The sequence below is a fragment of the Crinia signifera genome, chromosome 11 (genome assembly GCF_055691185.1).
Source record: "Crinia signifera chromosome 11, ASM5569118v1, whole genome shotgun sequence".
Taxonomy (NCBI): Eukaryota; Metazoa; Chordata; class Amphibia; order Anura; family Myobatrachidae; genus Crinia; species Crinia signifera.
In genome coordinates, this window is record NC_139227.1 from 4,731,313 (window position 1) to 4,748,926 (window position 17,614).

The 17,614-nt window shown below is 38.4% G+C and overlaps 1 protein-coding gene across 2 annotated transcripts; it reads right to left on the reverse strand.

The window, feature by feature from the left end:
• Window positions 1-202: 202 nt before the first annotated feature.
• On the reverse strand, window positions 203-15,641 carry IRX6 (iroquois homeobox 6). Of its 2 annotated transcripts, none has more exons than XM_083165689.1 (6): window positions 15,008-15,641; window positions 13,984-14,238; window positions 13,505-13,614; window positions 11,287-11,585; window positions 8,450-9,046; window positions 203-2,864 (listed from the first exon to the last, which is right to left on the reverse strand). In XM_083165689.1, the coding sequence occupies exons 1-6, from the start codon at window positions 15,077-15,079 to the stop codon at window positions 2,752-2,754; spliced, it is 1,446 nt and encodes a 481-aa protein (XP_083021815.1). In that variant the 5' UTR covers window positions 15,080-15,641; the 3' UTR covers window positions 203-2,751. The 2 variants fall into 2 exon arrangements, with proteins under 2 accessions (XP_083021815.1, XP_083021816.1); XM_083165690.1 differs by having other exon boundaries at window positions 2,756-2,864; window positions 8,376-9,046.
• Window positions 15,642-17,614: the final 1,973 nt, after the last annotated feature.

Sequence of the window (17,614 nt, forward strand, 5' to 3'; positions counted from 1 at the left end):
ATGAATCATTAAGTAAACTTAATAAAAACGTTAAATAATATGTAAATGAAACCTACATTACCTAATAATTACGTATACCTACATATAGATGATGCCATATCATTTATATATATATATATATATATATATATATATATATATATATAGCTGTAAAACAAATATATTTCAAGTTAATACATTGTCTTATGAACATTTAAAACTGGATATTATTCATATTTAATTTTCTTATATACAGTTTACAAATACATAATTTCTCATGTAATGTTTGTAAACTCAAGGTACAGTGGCGTAACTACTTTAAGGCAGCCCCAGCTGCCGCTTGGGGGAGCAAGCGGCAGTGGGGTCTGTGTGGGCGCCGGCACATGCATGATGCACTGACATGCTGCTGCCTGCCGCTGCCCACTGGCTGAGCACCGGAGGCTAGTCAGCCGCAGCGCTGGTGCGGCCATGGCAGAGATGACAAATCCCCCCACTGATTTAATTGACTGTACACAGAGCCGGCTATTGGCTACTGTGTACAGGATGGGTGCGGATGGGCGTGCTAGGGCAGCCTGGGATGTGTCGGAGCCAAGGGAAGCAGCAGTGTATGCTGGTCTCTCCTACTCTATCCTGCTTCAGCTTCTCCATTATGCGTGTGACGTCATCATGTCACGCGCTGGGGAAACACGCTGAAGCGGAGAGTAATTTATAGTTACGCCACTGCCAAGGTAGAATCAAATATCAGAGACTCCAATAGTACATTATGGTTAATGACCACATCATCATGATAGGGAAATATCATTTTAAAATAAAACGTCAGACATGTCAACACTTATTTGGTCCATTTTTGAGGAACACTCCTTTTATTTGACACAAATGATTCTATTCCTCCTTACGTCTAATCTGCCGCTCTGTCAGTATAATATATTAATCTCCATAGATAGACTCCTCTTGCTACTTTCAAAGTGGTTTCTATTATTTTTAAATGTATGATGACGACGACGTGTATATTATGTGCTTTAGTGCATTAAGTTCTTGGTAGCTGGAAGATATGCGGAATTCTTCCAATATACATTTTCAATATCTGTGCTCACAATTCATTAAGTATGGATTGAAGCCCCTTTCTCTCTAGTCTGTGAGACACTGCCATAGTTTTGTAAGGAACATTTGCTATTTATCGAAAATGAAATCCTAGTAATACAGAATAATAGGTACTTGTTTAGTTTCACGGCGGCAGTTACATAGTGCTGTATTGAGAATAAAAACAACTCCACGCTGACGTGGATACTGGGTGTATGACATAGATAGTGGGGGAAATGTGTGTGTGTTGGGTTTTATATTTACCCTCCTCCGGCCCGGCCACCGCGTCCATCAATTCCTCTGATGGGCAGCGTTCAGTCCCCCTCCTCCGAACGTCACTCCCTGGTGCCAGCGTTCAGTCCCCCTCCTCCGACACTGGCAGCCGACAATGTAAGCAATTAGCGTAGTGCCGCTGGGGCAGCAGGAAAACCATGTGATGCTCCCCCAGCGGCAATACGCTGAATAACTTACATTGCTGGCACCGGGGAGTGACTGCCGGAGGAGGGGGTCTGAAAGCTGCCGCCGGGGAGTGACCGTCGCCCGCGGTGATCGCTGACCGGAGGACGGTAAGTATAAAACAAAGCACCCATCACCCTGCTCCCTCTGCCACCCACCACCCTGCTCCCTTTGCTCCCAGTGTAGTTTCACGGTGGCGACTACACTGATAACGTAGCTTAGGCTACATTGAAAACGTAGCGTAGAGCTGCCGCCGTGAAACTAAACAAGTACTGAATAATATTTTTACATTAAATAGCAAAAAAAAGATATCAAAATCTAACAAATGATAGTGGCCATTTATCATCTAGGAACAATTCACCAGTAGCTGATAGCAGTGAATCTAATATTTGCTTTTAGTAATGGCATTTACAAACAGTAGATCATGTAAGGGAAGAGGAACCACTGTGGTGGTAATGATCTTCCTTGTTGCAGGACAGCTGTAACTCTACGACTTGCTGTAACGGATCCATAACAGAGAGAATTTTGCAGTTGGAAATACAGTCGTTTAAATGATATGGAAAGGGTAGATATTGTGCATTTTTAAGTGGAACCATAAATCAGTACTGTATGTTATATTAGTAAATGCCTGAAAGTGATAGTCCGGTTTGTTTAGAAGTGGGCCTGCTCATTTATGGACTAATACAGGTAAGCACAACAGAGCTGAGCTATGTTACACCTTGCACCTTGATTTTAGTAGATTACGCTTGATGTGGAATCTACGTGAGATTATTTAAATTTATTACTTAGGGTAACTGCACCTATTTAATATTACACGTTATCAGACAACTAACTTATTAAGATAAATATCAGAACCGTTTTATTTATAAGCAGATAGTAGAAATTACATCATCTTGATTGGAGCAAAGGAGAGAAATAGTTTGGTCTTTCCTCAATTTTGAAATGCTTCTGAATACATCATACCGTATGCTAAATACATTTAATGAGGTTTACCATAGATTATGTAGGATTTAAAAAATCTCCCACCATTGTTTGTATAAAGTGCACAATAAAAACATTATTTTTATAGTAAAGTTTGAATGTTGGTTGTAATGGAAAGTTCGAGTGGCTTCTTTGATTCAAGTCCCGTGAAGATTTCCATGCATTACATGCGCATACAGTAAACAGTGAGTTGTTTGTTTCATCACTTTACTCATCTCTCACGTGGCCCTTACTAGAATACTCTTTGCATCAAGATCACCTCCTCATAACTTGTCGGAACGCTGTCCTTAGCAAATCATGGTCATCCAGAAAACTGGTTTGCCTGTGTTCTGAAACGTCTTTGCTTGTCTTCATAGCCCGTTCAACCCCTGTGTGTGGACACAATCAGAGCTTTGTCATTGCACAATTTGACATAAATATAATAGCAGTAGCCTGAAATCACTTGTACAGTCTCACAATGGTATAGTCTTCCTATACCAGCGGTTCCCAAACTTTTTAAAATCACGGAACCCCTAGAGCATCAGAATTTTTTTCACGGAACCCCTAGTCCAAAAGTTTCTAATTCTGTAAATTGATTTGTATGTCATACATGGGTTTATTTATGGGTGAGGGACAGGATTAGCTTCTGTTTGTCCACATATTTTATTATTGGTAGCCCACCAGCAATGTTTTTGCCTTTTACAATGACCATAAATAATTGAAATTGCCTCTAGACCACTAATCCAAGGCACCCCTGCAAGTGTCCCGAGGCACCCATGCAAGTATCCCGAGGCACGCATGCAAGTGTCCCGAGGCACCCCAGGGAGCCTAGGCACACAGTTTGGGAACCACTGTCCTATACCTATGAAAATTCATCAACTAATTTTTATCCTCATTAAAGCTCAACCAAAATGTATATACTGTATCATACAAAACATATCAAATTCTTCAGTATATGGTTACCATACGTTAAAACCTTATCCCCGTCCATTCATTAAGAAATGTATTATTATTAACGTCATGGTACAGCATGGAGACAATTATAAACGTAAGTACTGTAGCCCTTTTTGAAAAAATTCTAAAAACTAATTTTTAGAGAAGAAATATTATGAGAGGAATATTAACCATAAGTAAAATAAGGAAATTTGCTGTATGTGACGGACTTTGTTGGTTGTATAACTGTAATTATGGCCAACTTGTATTCAACACATTTATTTCTGTACTCATCACAGGAAAGGAACTAAGGGGGAGATTTATCAAGGATTGGAGATATTTAAAGTGGAGAGAGTACCAATCAGGTCTACCCTGTCATTTTTCATACATAGGGGCAGATATATTAAGCCTGGTGAAGAGATAAAGTGGCGATAAAGTTGAAGGTGATAACACACCAGCCAATCAGTTATGTTTAATAAATGACAGGAGATGATTGGCTGCTGCATTATCACCTTCCACTTTATCTCTTCACCAGGCTTAATACATCTGCCCCATTGTCTGTAAAATGACAGAAGCTGATCGATTAGTACTTTAGCTCTCTCCAAGCTGTGATTGATCTCCCGCTAAATAAAATGGCTCCTGACATTTACAAGCTTAGGAGACTCTTATTGACAATTGAGGTACATTTATAATGGCTTGGTCAGACGAAACAGCAGGGGGTATATTTGTTAAAGTGTGGGTATTTAGAAGTTAATATGTTGCCCAGAACAACCTACCTAATTCTATAAGTAGAATCTGGTTGCTATGAGCAATAAGTTGACCTCTAAAAAGCCACACTTAGGTAAATATACTCCTTGGATTCTTGAAGGCTGGACTCCATCATGGTCCAAAGCTTTGCACTGCATTAAGGTCCATAAACACTGGGCGACTATGCCCAGTGTGTATGGATAGCGATGATGCCAATCATCGCTGCGGGGAAAGCAGCTCAGTACATACACACTGCATACACACTGAGCGGCTTTCCCCATGCCTGGCGCCGACAGAGGGGGGGGGGGGGGGGGGGGGGACGGCGTTGCATAGCGCAGAGCTATGCAAAGCCATCCTCAATGCCGCTGATCTGCTGGTATTACCAGCAGATGAGCGGCTTTCCCGGCGATGATGCGGGGATGTGCAGCAGCGCTCATCGCCGGGCCGTACACACTGGGCGGCTTTGAGCTGAAAGCCGCTCAAAACACCAAGTTTGAGCATCTTTCAACTCGTCCAGTGTGTATGGGCCTTTAGTCATGCCATGTTTTAAGTCTATCTTATACATACAGTATGTTGTTTCATTCAAATCAAAAATCATACACCCTATATTGTCCTGAAAATACATACAGAATTGTACAACATGTTAAACTGAATCTACACCCTGAATAAAGGATCATACTATTGCATGTTCTTGATACCTGATCCATTTTTGCAAACTTTGTTGTACAGTACACAATGAATCCATTTAATATCGAATCAATTATTCTTATTTAAATGTAATTGATGGTATAAATCATTGTTCAAAAACACAGGGAAGAGCAGTCACGACTTATGTTAAAAGGCTTCATAACAATAATCTCTTTATGTGCTTACAGCAAAGTGAAAGTACCATTTGTTGCAGCATTTGGACTAGGGAATCTCATAAGCGGGGAACTGATGGTGTAGGTAAATGTACTGTATATGGGCAACAATATCATTCCTGTCCAGTGCAAATTGGATAGAATAGTAGAGTGCTGTGCTATGTACTATGCTGGTAGTAGGACAAAACTAATATCCTTCTAGAACTTTTTATGACTTCTCTTAATAAATTAAAAATAATAAATGCAAAATAAAAACATAACTCAATGAAGATACATAAAATACAGACAGTGTAATGGTTAGCATTGCTGCCTCACAGCACTGAGGTCATGGGTTCAATTCCCACCATGTGTTATATATACGGGGCAGTACGGATGGTGTAATGGTTAGCATTACTGCCTCACAGCACTGAGGTCATGGGTTCTATCCCCACCATGTGTTATATTTACGGGGCAGTACGGATGGTGTAATGGTTACATTACTGCCTCACAGCGCTGAGGTCATGGGTTCTATCCCCACCATGTGTTATATATACGGGGCAGTACGGTCGGTGTAATGGTTAGCATTACTGCCTCACAGCGCTGAGGTCATGGGTTCTATCCCCACCACGTGTTATATATACAGGGCAGTACGGACAGTGTAATGGTTAGCATTACTGCCTCACAGCACTGAGGTCATAGGTTCTATTCCCACCACGTGTTATATATACAGGGCAGTACAGATGGTGTAATGGTTAGCATTACTGCCTCACAGCACTGAGGTCATGGGTTCAATTCCCACCATGTGTTATATATACAGGGCAGTACAGATGGTGTAATGGTTAGATTACTGCCTCACAGCACTGAGGTCATGGGTTCTATCCCCACCATGTGTTATATATACAGGGCAGTACGGATGGTGTAATGGTTAGATTACTGCCTCACAGCACTGAGGTCATGGGTTCTATCCCCACCATGTGTTATATATACGGGGCAGTACGGACGGTGTAATGGTTAGCATAACTGCCTCACAGCACTGAGGTCATGGGTTCTATCCCCACCATGTGTTATATATACAGGCAGTACGGACGGTGTAATGGTTAGCATTACTGCCTCACATCGCTGAGGTCATGGGTTCTATCCCCACCATGTGTTATATATACGGGGCAGTACGGATGTTGTAATGGTTAGCATTACTGCCTCACAGCGCTGAGGTCATGGGTTCTATTACCACCATGTGTTATATATCCAGTACGGATGGTGTAAAGGTTAGCATTACTGCCTCACAGCACTGAGGTCATGGGTTCTATCCCCACCATGGCTCTAACTGTGCAGAGTTTGTATATTCTCCCCGTGTTTGCATGGGCTTACTCCGGGTACTCCAGTTTCCTCCCACAATCCAAAAATATACTGGTAGGTCAATTGGCTTCCAACAAAAATTAACCCTAGAATGTCTCTGTGTGTGTGTACATGTGGTAGGGAATATAGATTGTAAGCTCCACTGGGGCAGGGACTGATGTGACTGAGTAACTACTGTACAGTATACTGTGTAAAGTGCTGCAGAATATGTATGAGCTATATAAGAAACTGTTAATAAATAAATAAAATAATACTATGATCTTAAAAAATAGTTACTCTTTGTCACAGCTTACATTACAAAAAAAAAATCATCAGACCTTCACCATATTTGGTGTATTTGTATGCAAAGTTTATATTTCTACTCTGTGGCACATGTACACATTACCATTGTTAGGATTTATTTAGATAGGAACATGTAGTAAACTTGTACTTCTTTCAGGGTTTGGGACATTTTCACTAAATACATAAAATAAAATATTTATTTAAACATTGTCAAGGAATGTTTTTGTATTATGGCATTGTAGACACCTTGGTATATGGAGGGCTTTAGGAAACAATCACCAACATAATGTATGGCTGCATTAATGAAAACATGAATAATATTTTGCAGAGCCATTTCACATAGCATGATATTGAAATTAAAAACTAAAATAATAATCTCTACAATGTAATGTGCTTTTATTAATTAGTGACTTTGCTAATGCAAAACTATTTTGTCCTGATAAAATGAAATGCTAAAATGCTTAAATTAAATTAGCAGGATGAACACGATAATATAAAGTTGCAAGGAAAGATGGGTAGTCGTGTGGCTGTATGATGTGAAAATGGAATTGTAAGCACACAATGGAATTTCTCTGAAAAATATTTCACTTTTTATTTCAGAGCAATTGAAATTAATGTTACACAGAGGTGGATACTACAGATTTACTACCTGCAGTTTAAAAAGTCCAGTTTGGTCACCCTAAAGGGAGACTTTCTGCACATTTCAGCTCAGAGACGGCAAGCTGAATTGTCCCTACCCCACATATTTGAATTGCTCGGATGGGAGCCATCTAGTGCCAGCTGCTAAGTAAAAATAATGAATTGAAGAATCTTTTACACATTTGGCACAAAAAAAGTTAAAGTAATGAATAAGGAAAAAGAACAATAATATTTTCATTGACTAAAAAAGAAAAGGAAAACCACTAAAAGTTATCTAACCTGGAACTCAAATAGCCACACATAACGCTCTACTACTCAACACAAGGAATCCTCCATCAGGATGAATTTCTAACCCTACATCCACAGTGGAGCATGCCATTTTGATGTTTTTTCTGTGATATTTATATTTGACTGTTTTAATTAAAAACAATATTTATTTTTTATATATATATGGTGGAGCTGGCAAACACCTGGAAAAAACTTTCCATACTTGTCCTAAACTGTCTTGTACTGGATTTTGTTATGTGTTTTTGCCCATAACTATGCTTTGTAAAGCATAGTTAATAAAAAATAAATACATCTTCACTTACAGTATATGTAGCTTATGCATCATTTTAGTTGCAGAGTTACTCCTATTGGTATCTTAATACCCCAGCCAATGTGGATTAACATTTCCTGCTCTACTAATTCCTCTTAATTTGTTCAGAAAATATTTTTGGATTTCTGCACAGCGTCAGTTACACCTTCTTTAGCACTGAATAGATGTATGCCAATGAGCTCAAAAAAACATTCTTACACTTGAAAATGGACATGCCTACCATGGCCCTAACTGTGTGGCCCTGCTTGCATTGGTTTTTATGTGGTAATCAGGTTTCCTCGCACAATCCAAAAATATACTGTATGTATAGGTTATTTGGCTCCCAACACAAATGAATCCTAGTGTGTAAGTGTGAGTATTTACAAGAGCAGACTAGATGGGCTAAATGGTTCTTAACTGCCATCAAATTGTACGTGTCTATGATTTTTTACCATTGTCTTGTAAAATATATGAGTGATGTTATTACATAAAAGTGCATATATTTTTTTAACACCAAAAAAGAATACCTTATTGTGTTTTTTACAACTTCGGTGTAGTTTTTTTTTATAAAACCATTAGAAGAACATGGACAAGTAGATACCTTCCACTCCAGATGAATATTCACATGGATCTCCCAGAACAGGATAGGGACAGCTGAGTTGAAATGACTGTAGATTAAATGTTGAAGTTCTAAAAACCTTAGCTGTTTGAGACATTTCTTCAAAAGAACATTCTGTTTGACTTTGACTCTTTACACTGTGCAGGGACCTCAGCTCACTACATAAACCAGTAGAGTGCCTTCTTCTTAAAAAGTGACAATCTGGACTCACTGATCTGCTGCTACAACTTTCAATATCCACAGTATTGTTGGCACCCGCTGTGTGAGCCAATGACCAAATTCTGGGTTTTTCTGCAGTCTCACAACTGATTATATGTTCACTGTATCTTTGAAGGCTCTTTTTCGAAACCACTACTCCTAAAACATCTTCTTCATTGTCTTTTCTGCAGGGAAAATTGTGAGCATTGTCATTTGGTGTTAAGCTGCAGTCAGTGGTCACTGATGCATAGGAACTGGACCTGGCCCCAGTGGGACGGCATTGCATGTTCTTGCTGTCATTGTCGATGCCAGTAGACTCTTCTTCAAGGTCACTTATGTCAGGATGCTTAAGCTCTTTTTCATTTTTGCATATTTTTTCATCTGAAACAAGAGAGTTTTAAAAATAGAGGCACCATAATATGTATTAATGAAATATAAAGTGTCTGCACTGCAAATTCAGTTTTTTTATTTATGAACAATGGGTCTGAGGTGGGATTGTCTGTATCAGGTGCACATGATTACCTCATACAGGGGCAGATTTATTAAGCTTGGAGAAGAGATAAACTGGAGATAAACTGGAGAAAAGGTAAAAGGAGATAAAGCACCAGCCAATCAACTCCCAACTGTCTTTTTCAAACACAGCTGATTGGCTGGTGCTTTATCTCCTTTTACCTTTTCTCCACTTTATCTCCAGTTTATCTCTTCTCCAAGGTTAATAAACCTGCCCCTAAGTTAGGTATTTAAACACTGATCCAGCACTCTGCAAGCATCAACATCAGATGTATACTGTACTTTCACCCACTGGCTTTCCTATTGCAATTTCTTGGGCCACTATTTTGACTCTGCAAGCATGATGTCTCATTGAGAACACAAGCTGCTGCTTTACAAGCTAAGGGGCCACATTCTTTAATGTATTTCTAGTGAGGACATTACCATGGACCATGCATTTAATGAACCTATGAGAAATCCTCCAAAGGTAAACATTTGGTTGACACCATTTTATGAACTTTGAGCTTTTCTCCCAATTGCTGCGATGCTAGCGAATTCTGATTATCCTCACCATATATTGGGACTGAGTCCATTTAAATTAATAGAAACAAGCTCATCAATTATACGGATTTGCATATTACCATGTGGTTTCATCAACTAAGCCTTTACTGAATGCTGCTACACATTTTTTTCCCATTCATGTATTAAATATAGTAATTTTACAAACAGTCCCCTATTATAAATATTATTGTTTAATTTGAACTCTTAATGCTGCTTTTTTCCATGTGTGCTTTGTATTTCTGTTTTTGGGAGTGATTATCCCTTTTGAAGTAGCTGCTTTTGAAGAAAAAACTTGGATAAACTCCGAAGTCACAATTACTTGTAATTCTCTTATTCTCATTTTATTGATTCAAAAGTGGCTGCAATTACTCATTGGGTCTAAAGTGTGAAAATATACAAATACCGGTTTAAGCTTTCCTCTTGTCTACTTCTGTGAAATGGACTGACCTAACACCACTTTCTTATCTGAGCATTGCTCAAGTGCACTGGTGGATCTGATTTCTCCACTATCAACACATGTTACGTTGCAAAATTGACTCCTACAGCAGCCCCTGCCTGGAAGAAAGTCTATAAACATATGGCCACTGTATTTGCCGTGTTGTGAAGTAGATCAAAGCCATATGCCGATACATGCCCATTACACACCTATGACATGCCAATGACTACACATCTTTTTGTGAAGACTTTAGGTTGCCTCCCAGTGTCCACATTGAAATAGTCCAAGTCTTCTGAGCTGGGCATTGCACATTGCAAAAACTTGCTTTCAACCCATTTTTGTAAACGTGTCTTAAAACGGGTCAAAAGCCAGTTAAACCCCTTTCATATTGCATGTTGTAAAGGTATATTGCAGTTTCAATATCGTTTTTGTACCTTTCAGATTCAACCCGTTTCACCCACAGAAAGCCATACAATGTCATCTTAAATGGCCTTTTCCTGCTTGTGGGCGTGGATCATGCAGGGAGATAACCTATCACACTTGTGTGTTATCATTTGTAGCAAATACCGTCTCCTAGCTGTTCAGACTGCAGGGAAAACGGCTCAGAAACTAGTAGGATCCTGCTTTTAACACGTTTCAAAATACCGGTATTCTGTAACCGGTAAATCGACAATGGAGCTTTCACATTACAGCTGTACCCATTTTAAAGCAGTAGAAAAATGGAAATATGCCGTGTTAAAGCTGCAATGTGAAAGGGGCTTGACTGCGTCCACCTTTGAATTAGGTCTAATGGAACAAACCTAAGACACACTTAATACCTAAGACTACTACTCTATTTAATAAATGAAATATTTTTTTGCATTGGAACTGAAAAATTCGGTACTTCTTTACTTTCACGGCGCCAGCATGGCGCCGCGCGTCAGAGTCCCCTTGCGGGGCTCGCTTCGCTCGCCATGCTGGCGCCGCGAAAGTAAAGAAGTACCAAAAATTCTATACCGTAAATGTTTAAAAATTTGCTCTACATTCTCCTTACTGAATTATAGCTGATCATGGTATGAACTAAATGGTAATAGATATAATATGACTTTACATTTTTATTTTGTGTTCCACAAATGATAAACATTCTTGACGTTACCTGGATCATCACTATCTCCATTGTATTCCTCTGTGTCTTCTTCTTTCTTTTCATCACCGGCTTTGTTTTTTGGAGACCAGGTCATCTTGTTTTCCTTTTTTAGCCTCCGTCTTGCATTCGCAAACCACGTGGATACTTGTGTGAGTGTCATCTTGGTGATAATCGCCAGCATAATCTTTTCACCCTTTGTTGGATAAGGGTTCTTTCTATGCTCATATAACCAGGTTTTAAGTGTGCTTGTGGTCTCTCTGGTTGCATTTTTCCTCCTGGCAGAGACCGTGAAATCTAGCGCCCCAAACCTTTCAAAAATAAATATTTGAGAAACTACATTAAAATTGTTCTGAAAGAATTGGAATTGTAAGTCAAAATCTTTAGATACAGTAGTATGATTTAAGCCAGTCTTACAAAATAAAACATATAATTATTAGTCATTTATTTTCTATTTGTCAAGTAACATTACTAAAAGTTTCTTACAAAAATATAGGGGGTTGAATTGGAGTTGAGAACAAAGCAAAATAAGTAAGTAACTTTGCAATATTGTTGAATAAGTACCAAAGCATTTGGTAAACCCAAAAGATAAATCAATACATTCAGAGTGGCAATAGATTTAGCTAAACCATGTCTTCCACTCCTCATTGTACGAATCCCACAAATCCACTTCTTAAAAATTGAGTTGCTTCACAAAATCGTTATGATAAAGCAATTCAAAGATTGATAGTTAATGATGGTAATTTTGTTTAGATCGCTTCAGTAAATGTTGATAATTATTGTTGTGAATGACTTATCAAAGGTCAGGCTAAATAGACTACAGGTGCATTTTGTTTACTAGGCTCTATAAAAGGGTTTGCATATGCCCAAGTCTTCTACTGTAATTGCTGTTTATCTTCTATCACCTGTTAAACTGTACAAAGTGCTTTACAGATTTACCTTTCAGGATTGAAACAAAGAATGGGGTTAGCGGTTAAATCATTTCCTGCATGGGTATTGAGAGCTCCCAGCTCTACATTTCTAATTTCCTTACAATCATCCCATAAATTAGGTAAATATGACAAGTCTATACTTGTCGTTGACCAATTTTCCCCTTGACATATGTCAATTGGTGGGATCTGACTCCCATATGAGCCATTGTTTACCATTGATATTTGTCTCTGTATTTGCCCCTTGATATTTTACTTAACACTTTAACATGAATTTTTCATTTTGGATACTTCACTTGATTTGCATTTGGATTTTGAATACTTACCTTGATTTGGATTGTGATGGTGTTTAACTTTTTTTTTAATTCTGTATTTTGTGAAACATGAGTTTTTAAATTGAATGGAAAGAGGGTGTCCCCATCATTGAGCCTGCCTGTTTTGGTCCTTCTCTTTTCTTATGTATGACACTCAGCCAGTGGCATCACTTTACCTAAAAACCCATGATGTTGAGGTCTTTGTTCGTGTGCTTATGAAAAGGGGAAATGTTTTGTGGTTAAGGGGTGTGGCCTCATGGGAGGAGCATGGCCTTGTGGCCCTTCACCTGTTGTCATTACTTTGAGGGTCTGTGAGATGCGGGCTGCACTGCAGATCTGCAGTGAGTGCGCTGCTTGTTCCTACACTGTTACAGGAGCAAGGTACTGGTGGGTAGTGGGTGACATCTGGGAGCATCCCCCCCCTACCCCACCGCAACACCCTAGTGACTCCAGCTATAGGAGGTTTGTAAACAAATCGCGAGGCTCATTCCTAATTAAAAAGATCGTATGTATGCAAATGACATTGTAAAATAAAAAAGTAACAGATAAAGACCGGGACATACAGTCTTAAACAAATAGCAAAACCGAATTTTTTCGACCTGATGTAATTTGCTGCTGAAACAAATTAGGACCCATTCAGTTCTACTGTATAGTGCTGAAATGCAGGTGTTTATTTTATTAATAGATATTGTATATAGTATAGATAGATAGATGTACTAATGTGTTTTATTGATAATTTTTAAGGATACAGTATATGCCAAACATGCTATGAGACCGTTTTAAAAGTCACATTTCTATTATTCTGCATTGACATTCTACGATAGGGCTTACTTAGTTGTTCAAATTATAAAAACAAATTCCTGTTCTATGCTTGCTTTGGGATTCATCATATGTAGCGTTAGTCCCTTGGAAATGGTGCGGTTTGATGTCTGTTGCAGAATCACAGACAGAACATTAGTTATTCTTATTGATCAAAGAGAATGTTACCTGTCGTACTGGTACTGCCCCAAGGAGTGATCATATGGATAGTATGCAGCCGGCTGAGCTATCCCTGGGTGCAGGGAGCTGGCACCATCCTTCATTTCATACTGTGAGGTCTTGCATATATATAAAAAAAGAGTTGTCTGTTAAGAATCGACATTTAATACCATAAATAATATGAAAAACTGACATTTCAAAACATTGTATAGACTGATGCAGTATACTATAAAGATGTAACTATTTAATGATGTGGCGTTTGCTTTTCTCTTTACCACAGAAGTGCTAAAACAGGAATCCCATTTAAAATGCAAGGGTTAATTAGAGAACAAAAAGCACTCAGCAACAAAAGAAGGAAATAATTGTCTTTACTGCTCCTTTGATTAATTAGATGCAACATGTATAAAATCTATGGAATGTCTTATAGAATATTGTGTCAGTGGAGGAAAGGTGCCAAGGTAAATGTTAGCAGGTACCGTGTTACTCACCAAGGTGGGATATAACGTCGTTGGGTCAGTGCTACAAGGGAGATAACTGGTATAACCTGGGCTTGCAGTAGTGTACGGAGAATTATATACCCCAAGAGCTGCATTGAGATCAGTCCTTGTGCTGACCAGCAACCTGTTCTCATAGGAAGGACAGCAGATGGTTGGTGTCTGGGCAGACGTGGCAGAGACCTCGGGCAGAGATCTGGGTACGGAAGGATCATAACACATTGTGCTGGGATTTGCCGAAACCAAATACTGCAGACAGAAAAGAAGAAAATCTGCTGAAGCTCGTGGAGAAAAAATACAAAGTATAGTCTTAGAAATGAATTCTGATCATACATATAAAGTACTCTCACTGGTTATATCACAGAGCAATTTCATTCAACGTTTAAGCATAACATACTTTCCAAATATGTTTTTCAGGTGTGTATACATTTGACATAAATAGATTTCTAATACATTTTTCTTCTTGGCCACTTTGACATATTAGGTAGCACTGAGAATCTTTGCTTTAGCACATTTCAGTTATTAAACATTCATTGCTTTCTAGATGTGTTTCCTAAATATTGTTGCAAATGAGACAGATACATCAAAAGTGAATTAAAATACTCTATTGTCCATAAGATTGCATATCCGATGGAAAAAAAATACTGTATTATACTATATATATATATATATATATATATATATATATATATATATATATATATATATATATAGTGTGTGTATTTATGTTTGTATTTATATATGTACTATGTGTGTAATTTAAACATTATATAACTAGAAAAGGAAATAGTTAAGCATAACATATTTTCTAGTTAAAGTAATCAGTAGAACTATAATGTTGTAAATGCATATACAATGATAATGTAAACTGTTATATCTAATCAAAGACGGTGACTATTTATCACAAAATGTTCTACGTGTAGAAGCAGTTCACACAGAGGGCTTCTGATCATGCAGTGATGCGCTGCATGTGTGTATAATAGGACCTGGGGAATGAGAGCAGGGCACTGCCACTTACCTGAGAGTTCCCGTTATACGAATATCCAAACTGAGAAAATGACATCTCCGCTCCTGATTTTTTTATTACCATAGACAATAGATTACTTGCAGATCAGTCGTAAGCAAAGCAGAATCAGACGCACATCCCAAGTCCAGGCTTTTTACTTAATTATATATGATTGCACTTAACAAGAAAAGCATCTTCAGCTTTCTGGACAATGCTACAAAGAGGTTAGGCTTGCTGTCAGAATAATAAATCAGGAAAACTCAGTTTATCAGACAAGATTTAAAAAAAAAAAAAAAAAAAGAATAAATCTTGCAAGATACAGCAGCTTGTTGTATTATTTGCTTATCTATAGTTCTTTAGTATTCATCCATGGATGAGGAGGAAAATGACGTCACGGTAATCCCAAAGCCCAGGACAGGACAGGATCCCAATCATATTCTGCATCTGATATTCCAAGATACACTGCAAATGTGTTTCATGTTGTTTTAACCCCATGAGCACCAGAGGGGTAGTTGTTTTGTATGTGGCAAAGTTCGGTGCAGACTTGTAGATGCAGCGATGGGTTAAATATCTCGTCAAACATACAGTTCAGCCAATGTCATCGCCTTTTGCCTTATAGTCATCAGATGAATAAACATTTTCTCTTTACACAGAATATATAAATTGAACAGTTTCAGAAGATGCACCTCTACATTTACCCCCCCCCCCCCACACACACACACAATTCTCAATCTATTGTTTTATCCCCTTGTGCAAAATAAAAGTTGAAAATGTGAATGTTGCACAGTACAAGGAACCTGGTCTTCCCAAAGCACAAATGCAATTATTTGTTTTCCAATATCAGTTCATTTTGGCAATCAAAAATATTGTTGCACACTTTTTGATTTTTTCAGCATTATTAATTTAACTATTCCAAACAATTCTTATCAGTTAATACTGTACATAACCTGTCACAAAGCAATACTGTGTCACGTGAAACATTTCTCTAATGTGTATTTCATTTAAGTCTTGATATTTCCCTGCATTATTACAGACTTTTGTCTTGGCTCAAATATAATAGTGAATACACTGTAAAGGAGATTATGAACTTAGACATTTATCTAATACAGCGCAAAAAGCCTTAAATATTACTGCAGATTATGAACTAGTTATAATGAATATGATAAATGAATATAAACAAGCAGGTAGAATGATCAGATTCATGTAAAGTGATGTCATTTTTAATCACAGCCATGAAGTAATTGCTCAATCTGTGTTGTCATTACATATTTGGACCATTCCAGGTTTAACAATTGAAATGAGACTGTACTGTAACACAACAGCAAACAACTAAAATGCACATGATCACATTTCCACAGGGTGTTTAGATGCGATACACAATAATGTACAGCATTTTATATGGCTACAGCAATTAGTTTCTTTATTAATTACACAAAGTTATCAGTTTTCTCTTTAAAGCATAGACAGTGCTCCAACATTCCACAGGTCAATCATAGAGTGATTGATGACTGCCAAGAGAGCAATCTGCCTAATACCACTGCTAGGTAATTGCATCAATTAAGAAATGAAATTGTCCTTGTTTCAAGCATCTTACAATCTGGAGACAGGCTTGGTCGTGTACAGTTTGGAGTCTGTACTGCAGGAAGAAATAGAAGTGCGCCATATTGTACTCTACAGAGATGTCCAATAAGTTATAGATACATTTTATTGTCTAGATGAGAAATCAATTTGTGACATCTCTTCGCCAGGAGTTCGTCGGTTTTTCACCTTCCAACATATAACTTTCTAAATGTTGCAACAGGCCTTTAGGACGGGATCGTGGAACTCTAACAGTCAAGGCTTTAGTGATATCCATGCTTGGGCACAAGGAGAATTAATTACTACCTCAATTATTTTTATTTAACCATCGATATCGCTAAGGTACGAAACCTTTTTGCCACTTTGAAGCATGTGCAGTCGACCAATAATTACTCAACTCTGTAAATATCAGCATGGCACACAACTCGGAATAAGGCACAGGGTGAGTATTTATTTAAGACAAATAGAGCAATGTCCATTGGTCTCATGGCAAACATTCCCATTGGGCTCTCCTCCTAGGTGCACCAGAATTATTATTATCACATACTCACTAAATAAATGCTCTCAAAGTCACTATTTCTAGTCTCACAGTCTCAAATCACAGTGCTCAAATGATGTGCATGTTACCGTATCTATACATATGTGTTACACTTTACACTGCACGTAAGACTAAAGGGTAGTCATTGCAGATAAGTCCACCATTACCAGAACATTATATCCTGTAGATAGAGCAGGACTCATGGCTCGCCCTCATTTTATTCAGTCCTGGAGATGCTGGGTTTCCCCTGGAGACTCCACCTGCTCTGCTGGGTCCTCCCTAGTGACAGAAGCCGGGCACTGCATGATAATATCATAGTGCCGCACCTGGTACTCTGTCACTTAGGAGGTACTGGCATTTTAGTATCACCCCCTGGAAGGGTGACACCCCGATGCAGTCTGCACCCTCCCTTCCTTGCACCCCCTATTGATGCCTCTGTATGAGAAACTATTTTATTTTTCCATAGGCATTCATTTGCGGCAGTCTCTGTTCAGTTATAGATT